This window comes from Nematolebias whitei, chromosome 5, assembly GCF_014905685.2.
Source record: "Nematolebias whitei isolate Nwh7 chromosome 5, NemWhi1, whole genome shotgun sequence".
Classification (NCBI taxonomy): Eukaryota; Metazoa; Chordata; class Actinopteri; order Cyprinodontiformes; family Rivulidae; genus Nematolebias; species Nematolebias whitei.
The window spans coordinates 9,501,231-9,524,076 of record NC_056502.1 but is presented as its reverse complement, the minus strand read 5'-3'; the positions used below and the strand labels follow the sequence as shown (position 1 = coordinate 9,524,076).

General features: G+C 39.3%; 1 protein-coding gene across 1 annotated transcript; it reads left to right on the top strand.

Moving 5' to 3' along the window:
* The first annotated feature begins 395 nt into the window (after positions 1-395).
* Positions 396-22,261, top strand: xrcc1 (X-ray repair complementing defective repair in Chinese hamster cells 1). Its single transcript, XM_037676801.1, has 17 exons — positions 396-570; positions 673-765; positions 2,143-2,250; positions 2,350-2,508; positions 2,849-2,923; positions 3,658-3,778; positions 4,014-4,120; positions 5,424-5,586; positions 5,669-5,909; positions 6,646-6,762; positions 15,086-15,167; positions 15,264-15,363; positions 18,235-18,292; positions 19,885-20,018; positions 20,271-20,361; positions 21,510-21,585; positions 21,960-22,261. The coding sequence occupies exons 1-17, from the start codon at positions 520-522 to the stop codon at positions 22,065-22,067; spliced, it is 1,884 nt and encodes a 627-aa protein (XP_037532729.1). The 5' UTR covers positions 396-519; the 3' UTR covers positions 22,068-22,261.
* The last annotated feature ends 585 nt before the right edge of the window (positions 22,262-22,846 follow it).

The following is a 22,846-nucleotide window of genomic DNA, read 5'->3' as shown; positions in this document are numbered from 1 at the left end:
TTTAGTGGCGCTCAAACTTTTGTGAGAAATAAGACCAGCGAAGAAGAAAAATAAAAGGCTCTCATTGGATAAACTTGCGGCCAATAGGAAATGACGTCATGGTGTACATTTGTAGCCTTTTGGTGGGAAAACGAGTGCGCTCTAATGCACATTTAACGTAAAATTAAGAGCCACACTATATATAATTAGAAGTTTACTTTAATTACGAAGTGATAGGTTTATGTCACACATATGTGTTCAAAAGTTTGCTGCGTATGAGCCATGTCAATGTGTTAAAGTGTCCAGGAAAAACTAAAGCTGCTATTGTTTGCTAGCATGCTAACAAGTTAGTCAACAGCTTGTTCGATACTGACTCGTGACAGAATTTTTTTTTGTGCCACTAAACGTGCATTAGGAGTTTTTATTTATTTATTTATGTTTTATCAGCCTGTTACGGTACTGTTCCGCCTGTAAAAGCTTCCGGCTGACTTATTTTTGAAGGCTAATTAATTCAGTTTTAACCTGTCGGGTGTCAACAACATGCCAGAAATCAAAGTGAAGCATGTCGTGTCCTGCAGCTCCGAGGACAGTGTGAGTTTTCTCTCTTTTTTGTGTGTGTGTGTGTGTATATTCAGTCAGTATTAAGCGATTTTTCGGCGTCACATAAACCCACTTTTTGTTGTAACAAAGCAGACTCACAAAGCAGACAACCTGCTGAGCTCAGACACGTACAGGAAGTGGAAAGCAGCGAGAGCCGGTGAGAAGCAGACATGTGTCATCCTGCAGGTTTGTTTCTCCTCTTATTGTCAATCTGACTTTGACTTGATTAGATTGAGTTTAACGAGATCAGACTGGATTGAAAAGAAGTGGATTTTAATGGACTTGTTTGTGGCTGAGTGGTTGGAGCAGTCGTCCTCCAATGCAAGAGTTGGGGGTTCGATTCCACCGTGCCGAAGTGTCGCTGGGCAAGACGCTGAACCCCTCATTGCCTCCGATGTGTGTCCCATTGGTGTATGGATGTGATAAAGCACTGACTATTCTTTGTAGAGTGCTGTATGAATAGATAAATGAGGGCACAAATTGTGTTGTAAAGAGCTTTGAGCATCTTAATAAGAAAGAAAGGCGCTATACAAGTACAGTCCGTTTAACATTTAAAGTGTTTGTTGTGGATTGTTGCTATAAAAATAGAATAAACTGAAACAGTTTTTTTAAATTTTTGTTATTGAGCTTGGCATTTGTAACACAAATAATATCTAAATTAATGCAAGTCTGTTAACTTAGGTCAGGGGTGCCCACACTTTTGTCATCATGCGAGCTACTTTTAAAATGACCAAGTCAAAAGTCCCGGGGGGGAACGAAAATCTCCACTACTCTGAGGCCTGGTTTGAGAGAATGATGGCTGTGACTGGATGCCCTGCATGTCAATCAAGTGACAAATTTCATTGTGAGGATGGATGATAGGCTGAAGTCTATTTTTTTTAAATACCATGTGATCTATCCATAATGCCTTTGCGATCGACCGGTAGATCGCGATCAACGTATTGGGCACCCCTGACTTAGATCATAAACCTGTTTGTTCCCTGTTGTCCTTTTCTGTCCACTAAAAGTCTCTAGAGTCATTAATGAGTAAATATTGTTTCCCATTTTTAATATATTAATATTATATACGTGTATATATTAATATATACATCATTTAAAGCTTTGACATAAACAATATATTGTGTTCAGGACTGACACAAGACCTAAAGAGTAGTTGACCATTTGAAAGACTTTACTGTGTAGATGCTTTTGTGTGTCATCAGCAAACTAGTTTAGAGATGTTCAACGTTGGATATATGGTTGTTTGTCAATTTGTTTGGATCTCCTTGAGCATATAAGCAATTTTTGAACCAAATCTCTAAAGGAGAAGAATAATCAGCTGGTTGCAATATTACATTAATAAATTCCAATGTTTAGGATTTTATTTTTGCACAGCTTTTAAAATTTACACACAGAAAGGTTATACTCCTGTCTTCCATGTCTGAGCGCGTTTGCTTTGAATAAGCATGTTTAAAAGTTAGCAGTGAATTACTGTTTTGGTCTTTTTATAAACTTTAGGTTGTTTCTTTTTTCATCCCTTGTTTGAGCTCCCTTCATATTTCTACTTTTGTTTTTCTTCTTTAGTTTGAGAAGGAGGAGCAGGTGCACAGTATTGATATTGGAAACGAAGGATCAGCTTTCATTGAGGTGTTGGTGGGGAACTCTTCAGCTGCTAAAGACCAGAACTTTGAGGTTTTTTTTTTCTCAAACCACAACATGCTCCTCATATCCTATCTAACTTTCTCCCTCAGTAACATGTGTTTATCTGCTTTACTTAAAATACTTGTTTAGGTTCTTCTCGTCACCTCTTCCTTCATGTCACCCACTGAGAGCCGTAACGGCACCAACATGAACCGAGTACGTTTCTTTGGGCTCAACCAGCTGCAGAAAAGCACAGCCCAGGAGAAGTGGGACAGGGTCAAAATTGTGTGCACCCAACCTTACAGCAAGGTGAGGTCCAGGTGTTTTGAGTCATTGGACATTTCAGCTTTTAAGTCCATGTGTGTATGTTGGAGCGTTGTATGTTTTAAATGATCACAGCACTGACATTATACAGATGGGCAACAGCTCATTATTCAGTTTACATAACTGCATACAACATGCCAAGCTACATTGAAAACCAACTACATCTAAACAGATGTGCATTATCTATTTTATATTATATGTGGAATACAATAGATGTTTAAAGATCATCTTTCTAAAGCCTATTTGTCAGTTTTCCTGTATTTATATATTTATATGGGGCTGCACAGTGGTGAGATGCAATTCTTTTGTCTTTTGCATTTTACAGAACATTGCATATGGGCTTGCCTTTGTCAAGTTCCATTCACCACCTGACAAAAACGAGCCTCCAACTTCCTCCCCTGTAAGTTATGCATTGTGCTGTTCGTAACCAGTCTTTTTAAATAATCAGATAGTTAATTCTAATAAAATAGCAGGCTTGAGGAATAAACAGCATTTGTTATTCCTGTGTTTAGTATTTTACATCGCTTTACAGTCTAGCTGTTTTTGTTTAGTTTTAATACTAAACTAAATTCTTTCATTTGTTCTTCTCAGTTAGTTTTTATTTTATGATTGTCTACTTTTGTCTTAATCTACTGTTGTCATCATTTTTTGTTAAAATCAGGTATCTCTTGTAAATAAGTCCCCGAGGCTCAATGAGACTAACCTGTATAAATAAAGGTTGAATGAATGAAAGTTATTAAACATGGGGTTGACTGTCTAAAGTCAAAAAGACTACATTTAAGTGGCACACAGTAATTTTTCTGATATAGTCTCCAACACAAAAGCTGAGAAGTAATGTAATATGTAATATTAGTTTCAGAATAAGATGACCTGATGAAATTTGTTCGCAAAATTTCAAGTTTAGACAGTGGGAAACTTGAAGTGATGAAAACCTTTGTATAAGGCAGTGCAAAATTATTAGACAGCTTCATTCCCTCGTGCGACATTGCATCAGGTAAAATTCATTTCCAGCACTGACAATGTCGGCTTTTCAACTTTTCAAATCATTTGTCATGCTGAAAACTTTCTCTGCTTAAAGGAAAATATATTTCAGTTTCTTAATGTTCACTTTTTAACACTGAACCTTCCTGTCAGAAACTAACAAAGCTGGGACAGTTCAAGGTGAAAGATGACTCTCCTTCATCTGGAAACCTTCAGCCTGGCAGTCTGTTCTTCAGTCGAGACAACACAACCAAGTCCAGCACTTCACCCAAAGGTGAATCCATTTATTTAAATTTATCAGCTGCTAAAGCTCAATCTTTTTATTACAGCACTTTGTCATGCTAAAGCTGTAGTGATGTTGGACAGTAAAAAAACTAATTAGGTTTTATTTTAAGCTACTTAAAAGTGCCATGGGACAAGTGATTTCAAAGACATTCTTTATTGTGGGACTATTTAACATTAGTGGTTCTTGTGTTCCCTGACAGTCTGCTGCTCTTCTCTATCTTTAGTGTCTCCTCAGGGTGACAAGTTGAGTTACGCTGCTGCTGCACTGCAGACAGGAGGCAGCTCCCACTCATCAGGTCAAGCTTCCACCTCCAGCTCTGCCTCACCACAGGTACTAAACAACCCCATCATTTCCTGCTCTGAAGGGCAGCCACCTGTTCCATGAAGGAGGGCGGGTCTTTTTCTTTATTTAGACCAGAAGGAAAGCTGAGGAAAATGTGAAGCCAAGACTGTACTTGCTGTTATTTGGTTAAGTTTTACATTGCATGTTTGGTATGAGCATGTTTATTTGATATAGAATCAAATTCAACAACAACAAAAATAAACTAAAATACAAACAAACAAAAATGATATATGGTTAAATGCCGAATCTAAGAATAGCAAATCATAATTACTGAATCATCAGATATCTTTTAAAATGCAAAACATGTTGAATGAAAAACGGAGAAAAGTGTGAACTGCTGCGTTTTCTAAATAGCATTTGGCACTACACAGTCCCCCTGCTTCAGATTCAGTGCGAAATTAAATGCGCACAGTAAACAGAACACTGCCGAAATATTAAAGGGACATTTTAAAAAGTTGTCGGATAATAAACAGTTTACATCCAAGCAAGAAAATGGAAACCAGTGCAGATGAACCTTAAATCGGATGTTTTTTAAAGGAAGTTCTGTGCAAACCTGGAAAAGTTAAGTGTCAACGACAGACTGAGTACACCTTGTGTTTTTGGTTAACAGTATGGTTCACCGGTTATAATATAATTTTCTGAACCTATTCATGAATAAATTTTACATATTTCTTACACAAATTATAAATGTAATGTTTTATAAATGGATTTGTTTGGAAAAGATCTTTATTACAAGAACAATTCCGATTATTTTTCTATAAAAATTAGTAGCTTCAACAGTGGGGATGAAAACTACAGTTGGATGTGAAATTACATAGGAGTCTGCATCAATCTTTCAACTTGAATGCACAATATAAATGTAATTAACTAGATAATGAAATTATGAGTCAGCTCACACATGGGATTGAATCTTTTCAGAACTTTTGGAGGGGAAAAGTTATTTTTGGCTGACTTGGACAAGTATGTTTGTGCACCAGTGAGTGCAGCTACTCTTCTTTCTATGCATTTATTTTTCACCCACTATTCTAAGACTTAGATAGTTCAATCAAACATTTTTCTTTTTGCATATTAATGGGATATTGCTTTTGTTGGAGAAATTGCCTCACCCACTGAGCATTGTTTTGTCAGACAATTGTCTTTTAGTAAAAATGTGCTTTATGCTGCTCAGCGCCTTTGGAAATGCAGGACTCCAAAATCTCTGCAAAGGGTTCAGTTTGTAAATTGAAAGAACGTATGGACGCAAGCATAAGAAACAAAGATGGAAAGCATAGTTGATACTTCTCTCTTTTAGCCACCAGCCAAAAGAAAGTTTGAGTTCAGCAAAGAGCGACAGTCTGCCCCTGGTCCTCCTCCGTCAAAGAAAACGAGTCCTGCTGGATCACCCGAGACCAAAGCCACAACCCCCAAACACAAGCCGAGCCCGGTCAGCACACCCAGCCCAAGCACCTCTAAAGGTAATGTCTGATTTTTAATAAATGCTTTTGTTTTTTTTCTTGGTGGGGAGAAAATGTTTCAATTGCCAAATTATTTCTGCAGTTTCATCAGCCCCAAAGTCTTCTGAGAAGAAGAAGGAGAGCCGGGCCAAACCAGAACATAAACCTAAACCGAAAACAAACCCCAAAAGTGAACAAGAGGTGCCGTTTAACCGGATCATGGAGGGGGTGGTGTTTGTCCTCAGCGGCTTCCAGAACCCCTTCAGAGGGGACTTGAGGGACAAGGCACTGGAGATGGGAGCAAAGTATCGAACTGACTGGACGCCTGACTCCACACACCTTATGTAAGTCATGTCCCCATGCAATGACTAATAATAAAGGTTATCTTCTGTAAGCATTTATTACACTTTACAGATACAATATGTATTTCTAACTACAGTCTTATTCATCAGATTTACTTTTTTTTTTTTTCAATTTATTTCTCAAGTTCATCTGCTAAAACACATATTTTGGAGTCACAAGGTTGCACTTACATCAGTATTGTCTCGTTTATATTTTCCCATCACATCAAGCTGTTGGGAACCCTTTTTACCAGTTTTCTTGAAGCTGCTGGTTAGAGATGTTTCCTTTTAATGGTGCTCAAAGTGATAAATGAGGGACAAATGCAGAAAAGCTGCAGAATATAGATAAAATTAGAGGAATTTTCCTAAAAGCAAATGTTGATTAGTTACTGTATGAACCGTTAAAGCACATTTCCACTGGGTGATCTTATACAGACAATAAATATTGTAACTATAGCAAACCATTGTGAAAAATGACAACTTTACTTAATTCTAAAGTCAAAATTATTATTATTTTTTTACATAGCTATCCCACTTATTTTAATTTGTTGTTTTTCATATTGACTATATATATAGGATTGTGTAACAGCCTCCGTTAGCACCCGCAGTAATTTAGTTTGATTGCATCCTGCGTTCAGCTGTTGGTGCAGACTATTTTCCTTGTCAGCTTCCCCGTAGTGATGTAATCATGTGGGTTTTTTGTGTTTGTGTGCATCTGTTTCGGCCTGTTAATCTCCAGCTGTGCCTTTGCCAACACTCCCAAGTACAGCCAGGTGAAATCAGTAGGTGGCATCATTGTGCGGAAGGAATGGGTGATGGACTGCCATAAGAGGAAACAGAAGATTTCATATAAACGGTAAGAAAACAATAAAAGTTAGTCAAATTAAAGAGGTTAAGCTGTACCAGGGGTGTCAAACTCACAAAAGGTGTCAAAATTAAAACATTTTTCAAACTAAGGGCCAATTTCAGAAACTACATTAACTCAAGTCAGACACACAACATCTTTTCTTGGTCACAGGTTCTCAGCAAGAGTTTGATTGGTCTTATTTGACGTTCTCTGTTGTGCTTTCGACATCATTATAAAAGATTACTGAGAAAAAAATTGCGTGATTTAAGTACTTTATGTTTAACATATCACTTTGGGGGGCCAGACAAGATGTCAATGAGGGCCACATTTGGCTCCCGGGTCTTGAGATTGATACATGGGCTCTAGAGAGACTTCAGCTGGGACATATGAACAGCTGATTTGAACCTGGTGTCGTTTTAAAGGACCCCACTAAGCAGTTTTAGCACAGAACATGTGCATACAGTATGACTCCATGTATGATTCATACCTTCTTTTAAGCTACGTCGTACAATCTGTGCTCGGCACTCACGCTGATTGAAACGTCCAAAAATATTCCCACCACAGCAGGGTTGCCCATTTACTACAGAGAACACAGTAACCTTGAGCAGATGATCCCTGCTGTCATCACAAATTCAGCCCACCGAGCTCTTGTAGCGCTCTAATTATATGCCTCATTACAGGGGGGTGGGGGCGGGGCTTCTAACATCAAGGTATTGGGTTATCATTTCAGACAAATCTGTGCGTTCTGACTAACGTATTTCTGAAAGCTCATTTGAGGCTTTGGCGAGCCCATATTAATTTGGGCATTGCTGTGTTTGATTGAATAAAGCTTTGCGCATCATTAGGGTATTTCCTCATTCTTAGGCCTTCCATTGTTTCTCCTAGGACCTGATAAATAAATCATGTAAAGGTATCAAAATGAAAAGGAAAGTAATGATTTTTTCAAAGCAGATAATGAAACATTTAAAGATTTCCATTTTCTTTTTATCAGTCCGTTAACAGCTCACAGTTGCTGCCTATGCATCATTTTAATCCGCAGAGAATCCATTAAAAAATTGCTCAAATGCGCTTCAGTCTTACTTTCCTGATAACTTCAGCTCTTTAACCCACTGAGACACAAGTAAAGTAGTGACTTATTATAATAAGGAAACTTGTATTTTACTGGTAATGAAGCCCCTTGCTACCTAGTTTTGTCTTTCTCGCTCTGTTTTTTTTATTTGTTTTTCTGTAAGAGCTTTTGCATAAAATACTTCAATATTGTGACTTTAACTTTTTAATGAAAGGAGATCAGGTGACTTCTACACAATTTTCTAAAAAGCTACATCTAAATAAGTTTTAGTTGACTGATGAGAAAATTATTAACAAACAACGTGCACCGATTCAAAGTAAATGACGTTCTTACAATCGCACCTAACTGGGCCCAAGATGCTTTCAGGCCATCTTGGTGTGACTTATGAAAAGGCCGAGGCAGCATGGGGGTTTGAAGGGAGCCCCTGAGCTGCCAATTACAGAAGTGACAAAGAAAACGATCGTCGTATGAAGAATAAGCTGGCTTGGTAGCTTGATAGTGGGAAATAGAAGAAAAGGAAATGACTGACAGTCACTGTGTGAACAGCTGGCAGCCAGATGTTGAATCTGAGATGTCCCAACACATTTTAGGGACAGCACTCCACATCAGCTCCTCACGCCTCCTTTGTTTCTGCTGTTGTGGACTTCCATTTTGGTGTGTGGCTGCATCTAGACGTCAAAAAAGTGCCCAATTGTCATGTCAAGATCCAAGATGGCTGCCACCTTATACTGTAAGTCCGTCTTGTGAGGTAGATAACTTGGAAAAATAAGCAGCATACTGACTTTCATTTTGGTGTGTAGTTGCATCTAGGCAAATGAAAGTTCACTGTGAAACGTTGGGTTCCCAAGTCAAAATCCAAGATGGCCACCACCTTATATCATCGGCAGTCACTCAAGGTCAAGTCGCTCGTATGACTGTCCTCTGTCTTGGTCCTTGTGGGTCTTCAGGTGGACGAAAAGGAAGATCCTGGAGCCGCAAACTTTTGTGTAGTGTTTGTCCCTGCGTCCCTGCAATGGACTTGAGTCCGAGCAGTCATAGTCAAAAGATGGATGTTTGTAAATGGTTGATTGACATTGTCTGTCAGGTTTGTAGCTTCAGTTTTCACCTTCTGCAGCGGTTGCTGTTTTGTTTACATGTTCGTGCAACAGTAACTGAGATCTAGTGTGAAAAAGTCAACATTCAAACACTTGAATAATTTGTGTCCCTCTGCTGTGCAGTTCTGCTTGAATGCTCCTGGCAATTAATGGAAATAGAGATAATTGTTTTCACAAGTTCTTCTCCACAAAACAATTTTGTGGTTGATTGGATCTTTTTTTTTTTCCTCATTGTCTGATCTGAGACACCGAGTAGCTCAACAGTTGTGTGAATGTTATATATGCACTCCTGGCCAAAAAAAAGTTACCACCTGGATTTAACTAAACAAACAGGTACGAGCCTCCTATTGGATAATTACTGCATGGACCATTATCTTTCAGCTGCAACAAGTTATTTAACCCCAACTGGTGCAATGAGTTGCTTCTCATTTCTTAAACAACCATGTTGAAAGACACATCAAGTGGTCGTGGAAAAGACGTCAGTCTGTGTGAGGAGGGTCAAATCATTGGCATCAAGAAGAGAAAACATCTGAGTCAGAGTCAGAGTCAGAGTTTCTTTATTGTCATTCGCACCTCATGTGGTACATGTGGTGGAGCGAAATTATGTACACAGGGTCCCAGTTACATCCAACAATAAAATGTATAAGAAAAACAGTAATAACATCTAAGATATGAACTAAGAAAAACATCAACTAAATATACACTAAGCACTCATAACATAAAACATTGAACATCACCACAAACATGAACATGAGTCTGTGAGCAGATGTGCACGCATGAACACATCAACATTGAAACAGATCAGCAGCAACATGAAACAGATCAGCAGCAACATGATATGGTTTTTCACAGTGATTATTCTAGTTAGAGATTCATGAGTCTAACAGCCTCAGGGTAGAAGCTGTTCCTCAGTCTAGTGGTTCTACACTTAATGCTCCTTAACCTCCTTCCTGAGGGGAGTGGGGCAAAAAGTGTGTGTGCTGGGTGAGTGGGGTCCTTCATGATGCAGGTGGCCCTCTTCCTGCATCTGGAGGTGTAGATGTCTGTGATGGTGGGGAGACTGACTCCAACAGATTTCTGTGCAGCCTTCACCACTCTCTGCAAAGCTTTTCTTTCTGCAGCTGTGCAGCCTCCATGCCACACATTGATGCTCGAGCACAGGATGCTCTCCACTGCACACCTGTAGAAGGAGGTGAGGACTGAGCTTCCCAGACCAGCTCGCCTCAGCCGTCTGAGGAAGTAGAGTCTCTGATGAGCTTTCTTGATCAGGCTGGTGGTGTTGTTGCTCCAGCTGAGGTTGTCATTCATGTGTACACCCAAGTACTTGTAGCTGGAGACCACTTCCACCGCAGATCCTCTTATGTTCAGGGGGGTGTAGGTGTTTTTGTTCCTTCTGAAGTCCACAATCATCTCCTTTGTCTTCTTCACATTGATGTGAAGGTTATTCTCTCTGCACCAGCTCTCCAGGTGTTCCACCTCCTGCCTGTAGCTGGACTCATCATTGTTTGTGATGCATCCCACCACCGCTGTATCATCTGCAAACTTTACAATGTGACAGCCTGGATGGGTAGCTGCACAATCATATGTGAGCAGAGTAAACAGGAGGGGGCTCAACACACATCCCTGAGGAGAGCCAGTGCTGAGGGTTATGGTGGAGGAGGAGAGGTTGTGGATCCTCACTAACTGTGGTCTGTTTGTTAAAAAGTCTAGTACCCAGTTGCAGATGGAGGGGCTTAGTCCTAGTGTGGATAGTTTGTCCATCAGGGTTTGGGGGATCATGGTGTTGAAGGCGGATGTGAAGTCCACAAAGAGCATACGGACGTAAGAGTTTTTCTGCTCCAGGTGGTTGAGTGCAGTGTGGACCACAGAGGAGATTGCATCCTCTGTTGATCGGTTCTCACGGTATGCGTACTGATGAGGGTCCTCGTTGATGTTGATGGTTGTTTTGATGTGAGTCATGACCAGTTTTTCGAAGCATTTAGCGACTATCGGGGTGAGGGCCACTGGCCGAATCTAAGGAGATTGAAGAAACTAAAATAACTGGGTTAAGAACTGTCCCAATGCATTATTAAAAACTGGAAGGATAGTGGGGACCCATTTTCTTCAAGGAAGAAATGTGGTCGGAAAAAAATCCCAAATGATCGTGATCGGCGATCACTTAAACGTTTGGAAATCAAATCAAAGAAAAACATCAGTAACACTCAGGGCTCTGTTTAATAGTGAAAGTAAGAGCATTTCCACAGACACAATGTGAAGGGAACTCAAGGGATTGGGACTGAACAGCTGTGTAGCCTTATGAAAACCACTATTCAGTGAGGATAACCAGAAAAAAAAAGGCTTCAATTTGCTAGGGAGCATAAAGATTGGACTCTAGAGCAATGGAAGAAGGCCATGTGGTCTGATGAGTCCAGATTGACCCTGTTCCAGAGGGATGGACGCATCAGGGTAAGAAGAGAGGCAGGTGAAGTGATGCACCCATCATGCCTAGTGTCTAGTCATCAATGCAAGATCTTGGTGAAAAATTAATGCAACACTGGATGGAAATTCATTCAACCTTTATTTAGACAGGTAAATCCCATTGAGCCTCGAGGACTCGTTTACAAGAGAGACTTGATTTAGACCTGAAATAGATCTTGGGACATTACAGAAGCTTATTGAAACGATGTCACAGAGAATGCACGCTGTAATCAAAGCTAAAGGCAGTCCAACGAAATATTAGTGTGACCTTTTTTTTGGTGGCAACTTTTTTTTTTTGGCCAGGCAGTGTATATGTATATGTACATGTATATGTACATGTATATAAAGAAGCTGCATTGTCTTGTTGCATTAAACCCTGGTGTGAGTCCCAGACTTTGCCTTTTGTTCAACTTTCCATTATTTTCCCATCAGCTACTAAAACCGTTCAGAATATTTTCAGAGTGGGAGGACTCGAACTGTAAAAGAGTCAGTTTCTATAGCTGAAGTTCAGTTTTTGACTTAACAAGTAAACTTTTAATTAAATAAAACAAATTTGAACTATGTCATGATTTGGATCAAACAGGTATATCATCTTTTGACTTTGCGACTGAGGAAGTGGTCCATGATCCAAAAAAGGCACAGCCATGCAATAAATTAGTGTAGTTTAAGTAGCCATGTAGATAAACCTTCAATTCAGATATTGTTTGTGTCCAGTTTAGCTTCTAGGAAATAAAATAATTTCCCAGACTTTCTGCATTCAGAGAAGCACCTTGATGAGTTTTCTTCAGACAGCCATGGTATCCTGTGAACACTGCGAAGACAACAAAGCTATTTAAACAAATGTTGCCAAAGGTCAGTGGCACACGGCTCCAGAAATATTGAAACGAGGAGTTCACTGCATCCTGCGTCGTCATCCATCCGGCTGTCCGCTTTTCTCCGACAGTTCCCAGTTGTGCCAAATCGGCCTGGTCCACCCCTCCTCTTTTTGCGAGAATAATCCATCCCCCTGCCTCGCACCGTTATTGTGCCATGTGTGGAGTGTGCAGCTTTGATGATGTATTCTTTATTTAAAAGCTGCATCTGCTATGGGTAATTAAAAGAACCACTTACTTTGATGATGACAAGTACCCGAACAAACCTGTGCTCTCACACTCAAACTGCTGCCGCTGAGCATCTGGAGGTAAAATGCACAGCTTTGCTCATGACATGCACACAGGCTGCGGAGCGGATGTATTAATGAGATTGTGATTACAGTTAAAGAACCCCGGCAGTTTCTTTCTACATAGTCATTATCCAGTCAGTGAGGATCCAGACAGGCAGGATTTGAGGAGAGCAGAAAACACTCAAGCATCTCTGAAACATCCGCTCACAATAGAGCTAAACGAGTAAACACGAAAACAGTTCTGTGCAGTAGCATTTGAAGAGGACTTGGAAAATATGAGCTCAATGCTACAGCTCATAAAACCTCATGTATATATATATATATATATATATATAAACTCAGCTTTCCGACTAATTCCTGCTTACATTAGGATCAAAACCTAAAATTGCATTAGCTGAAGACCTCCTGTTGTAGAAGTCATCATCATAATTACCGTAATTTCTGGACTGTTGAGCGCACCTGAATGTCAGTCGCGCCCACTAGATTTAAAAAGAAAAATAATTGTATATATATATAGGCTGCACTTGTCTATAAGCCGCGGGTGTCCACATTGTAACGTGACATATTTACACAGAAAGAATTTTTAAAACTTTTAATTAAATATGTACCGGTAACATACACAAATAGGTACAGTAAATGTTTTTTTTCTTCTGAACAGTGCCTGTAACATGGCTGGTTAAAAAAAATTAAATTAAAGTAGCCTACTAGGAAGTCATTGATTGCTGTCTTCATCTTCCTCCTGCGCCCTTGAGCTTGTGCTGGCCTCTTCATCACACAGCTGCCTTTCGAAACCCGTTGGTGATGGAGGATTATTTTACCCTGCTCCGCTGTCATGAGCCGCTGGCAAAAGTTGCTCTTCCCATGCGGCCAGTTTTGGTAAACGATTTCTCGCAGCTAGTCATCCAAGCCAAAAGGGTTATAAGGGGGTCCCTGGAACTATTTCTCCCCTGTAAGGGGTCTCTGAACCCAAAAAGTTTGAGAACCCCTGGTCTAGATAATATAAAGTAGTAGAATCCTCTGTGATAAAATGTGATTTCTTCTACAGATTATTTTTTTCTTCTTTTTTGGGGGGGGGGAGGGGTGAAAATGAAAAATTCCAATCTATTCAATAAACTGTTATCCATTACTTGTAAAGCTGTATGAAAATGGGCAGAAAGTATTTATCTCTGAAAACTATAGTATTATAGTTGAGTCGGATGACTCAGTCTTTTTCCTTATTGTTACCAAATGCTTGCTCACAAGATATTTGAGAATTATTGAGTTTATTTACGTAAAGTTCATACAAATAACTTTGTTTCGTTCCACTTCATTTCATCTGTGACCTCACTAACTAAAATCATAATTGCCAACTTTTATAAACGTTGACGTCTTATAGCGTTTTACAAGCGTCTTTGAGGATTTAGAAAAGTGCTATGCAAATGAAATGTATTATTATTATATATCACATTCCAATGTTCTTTGGAATAAATCCTAAACTATTTTTGATAAAACTGACTCTAATTTAAATTAAACTTTCTGGCAGAGCAATCTTGAGATGAAGAAGTTGTCACTAAATAGGAGCATGAGGAGTTTTCGGTCTGACTTAAAAACAACTTCATGGACTTCAAAATATGAGTTCAGAGTTTCAGATCACAAGTTCAAGACCAAATAGGGACCAAATCAATTGTGGCTTTTTCCTCTGGAGTATTTAAAAAATAAATATTGACAGAAGCCATAAAATTAAAGGTTTAAAACTTAGCTGTTAAAATCATGAATAGTTAAGTTTAGAGCAGTTGTTTTTTATCTTGTACTCTTGTGGAATATAGAAACAAAAATGTTCAAGTTTTGTATTATTTGTATTTTTTCTCCTCTCCTGAGCGCAATGAGCAAAACAGATCAGGCGTTTGGTTTGTTTTTATGTGATAGCACTACCTGCTGTTATAAGCAGCAGTTTCTGCTTTACCGCCTTCGTCCACGACCTCATTTTTCATTTTCCAATTTCCTGTCTTACGCCTAGGTCAGTAAAACGTCTGACTACAGTGTGTGCGTACAAGAAAATGATCTCCCCATATCTGAGGCATATCAACTCTATACGTCACACTTCAATGTATATAACTTTCATCTGACTTTATAGTGGCTTGGGGGCAAATATTAAATAGTTGTGTGGAGGTGTTCCACTTGTTGTGCGCTGCTTCAGATGATATATGGGGAGGGCAGATGAGATAATCTAGTCAGTCCTTGACTGATATTGAATAGGTGCCAGCTACTTTCTTCATCACTGTCAGATACAATTTAATACTTATGATTGTGAAAGAACAATTAGCCTTTTGTTCTATAGACTTTTTAAAACTAGTAACGTTTTAAACACTGCACCACTGATTCATCCTCGTTAAAAATATCACCTTCTCTCTGCAGCTTCTTTGTTGCGATCTTACCTGACAAGGCCCGACTACACTTTGAATCATGTCGAACAAGTAAAGCAGATGGGAACCAAGATATATTGTTCAGCTGTTCTTTTCCTTACGGCCTTTTTTATCAACCTGACACACTTTGTTTCTTTTATTCCTTCAGATATTTGATGGATGGAGCCGAGTCTAGCTCGGAGAGTGAAATGGAGGTGGACGATCAGAGCGAAGAGGAAATAAAAACAAAGGTCAATTTGTTTTTCAAGTGAGACAATAAATAGAATAAAAGGGATTTTTAAAAAAACTGTTAGTTTTAACACCCCAGGTCCATGTTGTTTCTACAGACGCCACAGAAGCAGGAGAGACACGCAACCCCGAAGAAGACACCAGAAAAGAAGGATGAGGTGGATGAATATGGTGGCTCTACTGATGTGGACGAACCAGGTAAATGCCAAATGAAAGGATAAATACTTTCTCAGAACTGTCTTTATTTCATTGTTCTATTTTACGTTCTTTTAAACCACAGGAACAGTTGTTCGTATTCACAATTAACCCTATTTTTTGTGAAATAACTACAAGAGGTGACCTCAAAAGTACCGTAATTTACAGACTATTAAGTGCACCTGAATATAAGCTGTGGCCACTAAATTTTAAAGAAAAAAAAATATTGTACACATTGACCGCCGCTGGTGTCCATGTTGTATCATGAGATATTTAAACTATAGCATGGCAGCACACAGCTACTGAGAGAGATGTGCCGCTTGTTGTAGATCAAGAATCAACCACCAGATGGCGTTTTATAGACTTTTACTGTTCAGCACACGCAGACAGAGTGAACTCCACAGGTCTTCGTTACAACTACCTCCCTCACTCATGGTTACTCTACTGAATGGCCTAACACAAACTTAACACATAAACTAGGCTAACACGAACAGGCTAATGACTAAAAGAACAATGCAAAACAGCTAACCGAAATGATTAACAATGAACATGAATTCTACCCATAATCCCTCCCTGACACCATGTGACCAACAGTCAAACGCAGCAGAACGCTACAGTGCGTACAGGTAACATGCATATGTACGGTAAATGTTTTTTCTTTTTCTGAACAGTGCCTCTAACATGGCTGGTACAAAAATAAAAATACAGTAGCCAACAGGAAGTAATTGATCGCTGTCTTCATCTTCCTCCTGTGCACTCCACCCCATCCCTGGGAGCACAATGGGGAGGAGAGAACACAGGGGGACCTGTTCGATAATTTCACTGGTTCGATTTCTTTTTACTTTTATTTACACAGGTAATCTCTTTGTCACGAGGATCTACCCCCCAAAAGAGATATGTATTGGGCAACTATGTGAGCACCCGGGTGTGATGAGGCTAAATGTTTTGGCGGCATCAAGCTCCTTAGCCCGTCCAAAAAATAAAATAATTAAATAAATTAGCTGCAGCATTGTATAAGCTGCAGCATTCAAAGCCTGTGAAAAAAGTAGCAGCTTATAGTTCGGACATTACGGTAATTTTCAGTTGTTTATAGCTAAAGCTCACATGACAAAGTGAATGGCTGTGGTAACTGATAGGGAAAGTGTTAATTAGTGAATTAGTGGAAACTGAAAATTTATAGATAAATTTTAGGAGGCAGAAACACTAAGAGTCCAGAGAAACAAACAAACCAAAAAAAAAGTACACTGTTTTTAAATTGTTTGAAAAATAACTTTAATGTTGGGTTTAAGGTAACAAATTATTACATGTTTAAAAATACAAACAGCACTCATAAAATATTTTTGTCAATAATTGAACATAAAATGTGCAAGTTCAATATTAGTACATTTTACTACAAATATTTGTATACAGTTATTTTGAGGCACAAGAGTTTTATCTTGTTTGGCATTGATTTTATTTTGTCCAATTCAATTTAATTTTATTTTAATTCTAGATCGAGAAACATTATCCTGAGGATTTTGTATAAAAATTAAAGAATAGAAAGTCTAATTGGTTTTGTAAACAAATCTCCTTTTGTCATTTCAACCAGTAATATTTAAACACCAATAAACTGATCAATAAGTGTATCAACTGCAAAAAAAGACAAAAACATATAGTAGTTACTCCATTTAGCTGCAGTATGGAGAATAACAGCTGACTAAAATGGTGTGCAGCTGTTCAACAAAACAGCTACATGGATGCAAACATGGCTTTATCTTGCTTTTTTCTTATTTTATTTATCTTGTTGTTGCACTAGCTCATTTTCTTCCCGTCATAAAGTTGCTTTTCTTTTTTTTTTATGTACAAAAAATTACCGACCCATTTATCATTTCCAGTGGAAGTTCCAGTCAGCTCCCGTGCAGTGATGCTAAAACACGTGTGCGTTTCAACAATCACAGAAATGAAGTGCTGACACACCTTTTAGATCATTGTGGCGTAACTAATGATTAAAGCTGAAATGAAACAGCAATTCCCCTAACGAATAAACAAGAATATTATCTGTGCATGTGCAATTAAACAAATTTAAGAGCCGATATAAATTAGCCGTGACTCATATGACATGCTTGATTCTATTAGCTCAAATAACTGGAGACTGAGGAGGCAGCGCTGGAGCTGAAGAGGTCCGAATGAATTAAGAGGAGCTTGGAGACGATATGAAGGCTCAGGGATTAGACAAAAGGACTAACCTTTATGAAGCACTTGGAAATGGATGGTTGGCAGCGCCTCCGTAGAAAGGACTAAAGTGCCCAAGAACTATAGGTGCAGTTTGAGGGAGGAGCAGGAATGGAGTCCAAATCAGTGCGAAGGGACTTGTGCATGATTCTCATTTCTATGTTAATGTGAGGCCAGAAGTAAAGTGCTTCGATGCATCATTAAGACGAAACCCACACTGACAATACATACATGGAGACAGCATTTTAAAGAGAGATGCTTCTTCTTTTTCCCTTTTTCCCCTCAGCATCACAGTGTTTTATGGTAATCATCGTGTTGCCAGCAAGGTTACACCTGATGATGTATATTTCATGGGAATGTGGGCTCACCTGACATTTTAATTAGATGTTAAACTCGACGCCCCCAGATGGCCAGGGAATTTAAAGCAGATTTACCTCTCAGACATTATTGTAGTTAATTAGTTTGAAGCTTGGGGCCACAGCGCAGTCATTGATGTTTAGGGTTGCCTGTGAACTCGTGTTAAATTGTAAAAAATGTTGAACGTACCAACATGATGCTCTGCCAGGACCTTTGCCACCATCTTAATAAATCAGACCTGCCTGTTTTGAGAAAAATGTAACCACATTAATCCACTAAATGATGAAATCCACTTATTTTTCACAGGTGGTGACGATGATGATAAGGATGAGTCTGGATTAGACACGGAAGATGAGCTGCAGAGGTACACGGAAGAAAAAAAGACACGGCTCATGCTTGTCAGATATGTAATTGTGGGCTGAGTGTCGCATCCAAATATTATTTATATCCATTTCGCTTGAGTTAAACATTTATTACGTTATTACACAATGATTTTGGTGGGCAGTTGGGACACTAAACAAATTGTGAATAAAAACTGAATGCAATGATGTGGAGATGGCAAATGTCAATATTTTATTCATAATATAACATAGATGACAGATCAGAAGTTTAATCTGAGTAAATGTAACATTTTAAAGGAAAAATATGTTGATTCAAAATTTCACAATGTCAACAAATCCCCAAAAAGTTGGGACAAGTAGCAATAAGTGGCTGGAAAAAGGAAATTGAGCATATAATGAACAGCTGGAAGACCAATTAACACTAATTAGGTCAATTGACAACATGATTGGGTATAAAAAGAGCTTCTCAGAGTGACAGTGTCTCTCAGAAGCCAAGGTGGTAAGAGGATCACCAATTCCACCATTGTTGCGCAGAAAGATGTATTAGAATTAGAAAAATTAGAGTTATTCATTTTGTTCTGTTACTTGAAGATTATTATGATAGAACTAATTGTTTGAAAAAAGGTGCAGATATAATAAGATTTTTTCTTCTTTTTGCTGCCTTTCATTTTAAATCTCTTGTATGTTTTTATATTGTTATGGAATTGTTTTGTACTTTTTAAAATGAATAAACTTTATACCATACCAAAGATAGTGCAGCAACACCAGAATGGTGTTACCCAGCGTAAAATAGCAAAGACTTTTTAAGTTATCATCATCAACCGTGCATAACATCATCAAAAGATTCAGAGAATCTGTAACAATCGCCGTGCGTAAGGGTCAAGGCCGTAAAACTCCACTGGATGCTCGTGATCTCCGGGCCCTTAAACGTCACTGCACCTCAAACAGGAATGCCACTGTCGAGGAAATAACAGAATGGGTTCAGGAATACTTCCAGAAAGCATCATCAGTGAACACAATCCACCGTGCCATCCGCCGTTGCCAGCTGAAACTCTACAGTGCAAAGATGAAGCCATTTCTAAGCAAGCTCAACAAGCTCAGACGTTTGCACTGGGCCAGGGGTCATTTAAAATAGAGTGTGGCAAAATGGAAGACTGTTCTGTGGTCAGATGAGTCACAATTTGAAGTTCTTTATGGAACACTGGGACGCCATGTCATCCGGACCAAAGAGAACAAGGATAGCCCAAGTTGTTATCAACGCTCCGTTCAGAAGCCTGCATTACTGATGGTATGGGGTTGCATGAGCGCTTGTGGCATGGGCAGCTTGCATGTCTGGAAAGGCACCATTAATGCAGAGAACTATGTTCAGGTTCTAGAACAACATATGCTCCCATCTAGACATCATCTCTTTCAGGGAAGACTCTGCATATTTCAATGCGATAATGCCAGACCACATTCTGCCGTCCACCTTATGATCATGGGGTTCTGTATTGTATAATTTATTTTTTCTCTTGTCAAATTGTTAAGTTAGATGTGTCAAAATGTCTGATTTTAGAACAGGTGTTTTGGGATGAGCATGTGAAATTGTAGTAAAATATCCTCTTGTTGTGAAAAGGATGGAGCACACCAGGCAGAGGAAATCAGCAGAAGAAGACACGTCGATGAAAGATGAGGATCCATACGGAGGGTCGACGGATGAAAACACAGACGCTGAAGCTGAAGAGGATCATCCCGTCCCTGAGCTTCCAGGCACGTCTGTCTCTGCTCTTATCTCACTGGCTTCCTGTCTGTTGTTTATGTCCCACTGTCAGGAACGGACTCGTCCTTCTGCCTCAGTGATTTCAACCGCTGACAAAAAGTGAAGGAAAACACAAAAACAAACTGAACTGGGTTGTTTTTTATGCTTCGTCTTGTTGTCAGAAGCCACCGTTCATTTGTTCTCCTGTGTGTCGTGGTGCCTGTCTCCTTTCTTCACTTCCTTACGTTTGTGTTTTCCTCCAGATTTCCTCAGTGGAAAGCACTTTTTCCTCTACGGTACATTTCCCAACAATGAGAGGCGGCTGGTGCTGCGGTACATCGTCGCCTTTAATGGGTGAGAGACACTTCTCTGTTCCTAAAGTACAGTAGTCCCTCGATTATCGCGGGGGTTACGTTCTAAACACCCCCCACAGTAGGTGAAAAACCACCAAGTAGGAACGCTATATTTATTTAGTATCAATATATTTTAAGTCTTTATGAAAATCCTTCCCACATTCTTGCAATGTTCTAAACTCTTAAACTTACGTCATTTTTACAACATACATGTACTGTACAGTACTACAAAATTTTACTCACCAGCTCTGCAGACCAGCAGCTCAGTTCCAGTTCAGCAGACCTACCCTGCAGCCATGAAGCCCTCTGCCCCATCCAGGTTGATGTGCGCATAGATAATTGAGCTTCAGGATTATTTGCGACTTTCCTGCCAGTTCTCTGAGCTTAATGGATAACGTAGATTTGTCTTGCAAAACTTTCCCTCCATTTCAGCAGAAAGTAGCAGCCGGAAGCACTGTTGGCTTCTGGGTAGTGTTGGTTAATTTAATTATCCTATCGTTAACTCATTAATCAAATAAGCTACACCGAGAGGATCCAAAAATATTTTTCAACTCAGGTTTAATCCTTGCTAGGGGTGCAACATTGAAAACAGGCATACAAGATGTTGCATGTCACTTTGTCTCCAAGGTCTGCCCATGGAGAAGGAGTTCGCAAAAGCTTAAATAGTGTTATCGGACAGAGACGAGGTCAAGACATGACCTCTGCTTCATAGGTCACAGTTGTTGAAGGCGTCAGAGTTCATCAGTTATCAGACTCCTCTCTGAGTAAACAGAAAGGCTCTCCGGACTTCTCATACGTGGTTCCATATCAATTTAACATTAGTAAGTGAAAGCATCCGTGACCTTTGCATAATCTTTCCCCATCAGGTAGTGTAGTTCTTTTAACTGGCGTTACAGTGTAAGCTTATTGATAGAAAACTACAAAATGGCGGCACCAGTCCGAAGGTTTTTTTTTTTTTTTTTTGTTAACTTTTTTCCCGTGCCTTCCCAATCACGTGAGCAATATTAAAGTTTACGATCGTTGAAAGAGCGAGTCCGCGAAAGTCGAACCGCGAAGTAACGAGGGACTACTGTAACTTGAACTTTTTAATAGTTAACCATTTTAGACAAAAGGTGGATTCAGTTCCAACGTTCTACTTTATCGCTTCAGAGTGATCGAGGACTACATGTCAGATAAAGTGCAGTTTGTTGTGACCAGTGAAGGGTGGCACGAGTCCTTTGAAGATGTGAGTTCTCCTTTTTGTCTTCCATTGACGTGTTTGATGACAGCTAGCCAAAGTACATGTCCATCATGAGCTTAACTCTTAAACTGACTAAATGTGAATGCTGTTTTTGTCTGTCACTTTCAGATGAGGAGAATTTAAACTATTTCTCAGTTTCACAAAGTATAAATCCCTTGAAATGCACTTACTATCATTTGTCAAGGTTAAAGAAATAGTGAAAGTTGTGAACTGTTAACGACTGCTGCTTTTTACATCGGGATGAAACCGTTCATTAGAGTTACACTTCCTATTATCTCACTTAACGTTTTTTCTTTTAGTGTAATTTGAGGAATTTTACACATTTTCACGTCTGACCCTTAATGTCGCTTTAACCGCAGGCGCTGATGGAGAACGGCAATCTGAACTTTGTGAAACCAGCCTGGATTTATGCGATCAATGAACGACAGAAACTGCTGCCCTACCAGCCTTACACTGTCGTGCCCTGAAAAACACACGGTGTGGAAACACGACGAGTGAGCGCCATCACTTCAGGTCCTCGTGAAGGAGAAGCCATAGGTGTTTTTAAGATTAGCCACTTCACTTCAAATAAGCAATAAACCATTTATTGTTGATTTATGTCTTTGCTTTTTTACATTTTGGAAATTAAATGACTTCAGGTATTTAAATGTTTTGCCACAGAGCTAAAAAAAAAAAAAAAAATCAATTAAATTGTTCCCCTGGAGTTGAATTGTAGGATTAGCAATAGATCCATTTTATTTTTTATTTTTTTTAGCTTTTTTTCCTGAAGGGTTGTTCGTCACAGCTGGGCTGGATGGTGGCTTTCTGCTCAACATTTGAACATTAATAAAGGAGAAACGTCCCCCTTCTCAGGACTTGTTTGGGTTTTTCAGTTCCTGTGCTGCAGCCTGTTGGAGCTCAGCTCAGCAGAGCATGGAGTGAGTAATCACGCTGCGCTGACTGCCAGTGGCTGACTTTTATAAGATCGAGCCAAAGTCAGGTAAAAGGTGACGATTACTTACAGCGACAGCTAAGGCTATTGTACAGAAGAGGATTAGGGCCATGCTGCAATTTTTTTTTCTCATTTCTGAGAATAAAGTCAAAATTCTGAGATTCAAGTTAGAATCCATCTATGTAATCCTGACTTTAATCTCAGAATTCTGACTTTAATCTCAGAATTCTGACTTTATTCTCAGAATTCTGACTTTATTCTCAGAATTCTGACTGTTCCAACCTCATGGAACAGTTTGCAACCAAAGCTTAAACT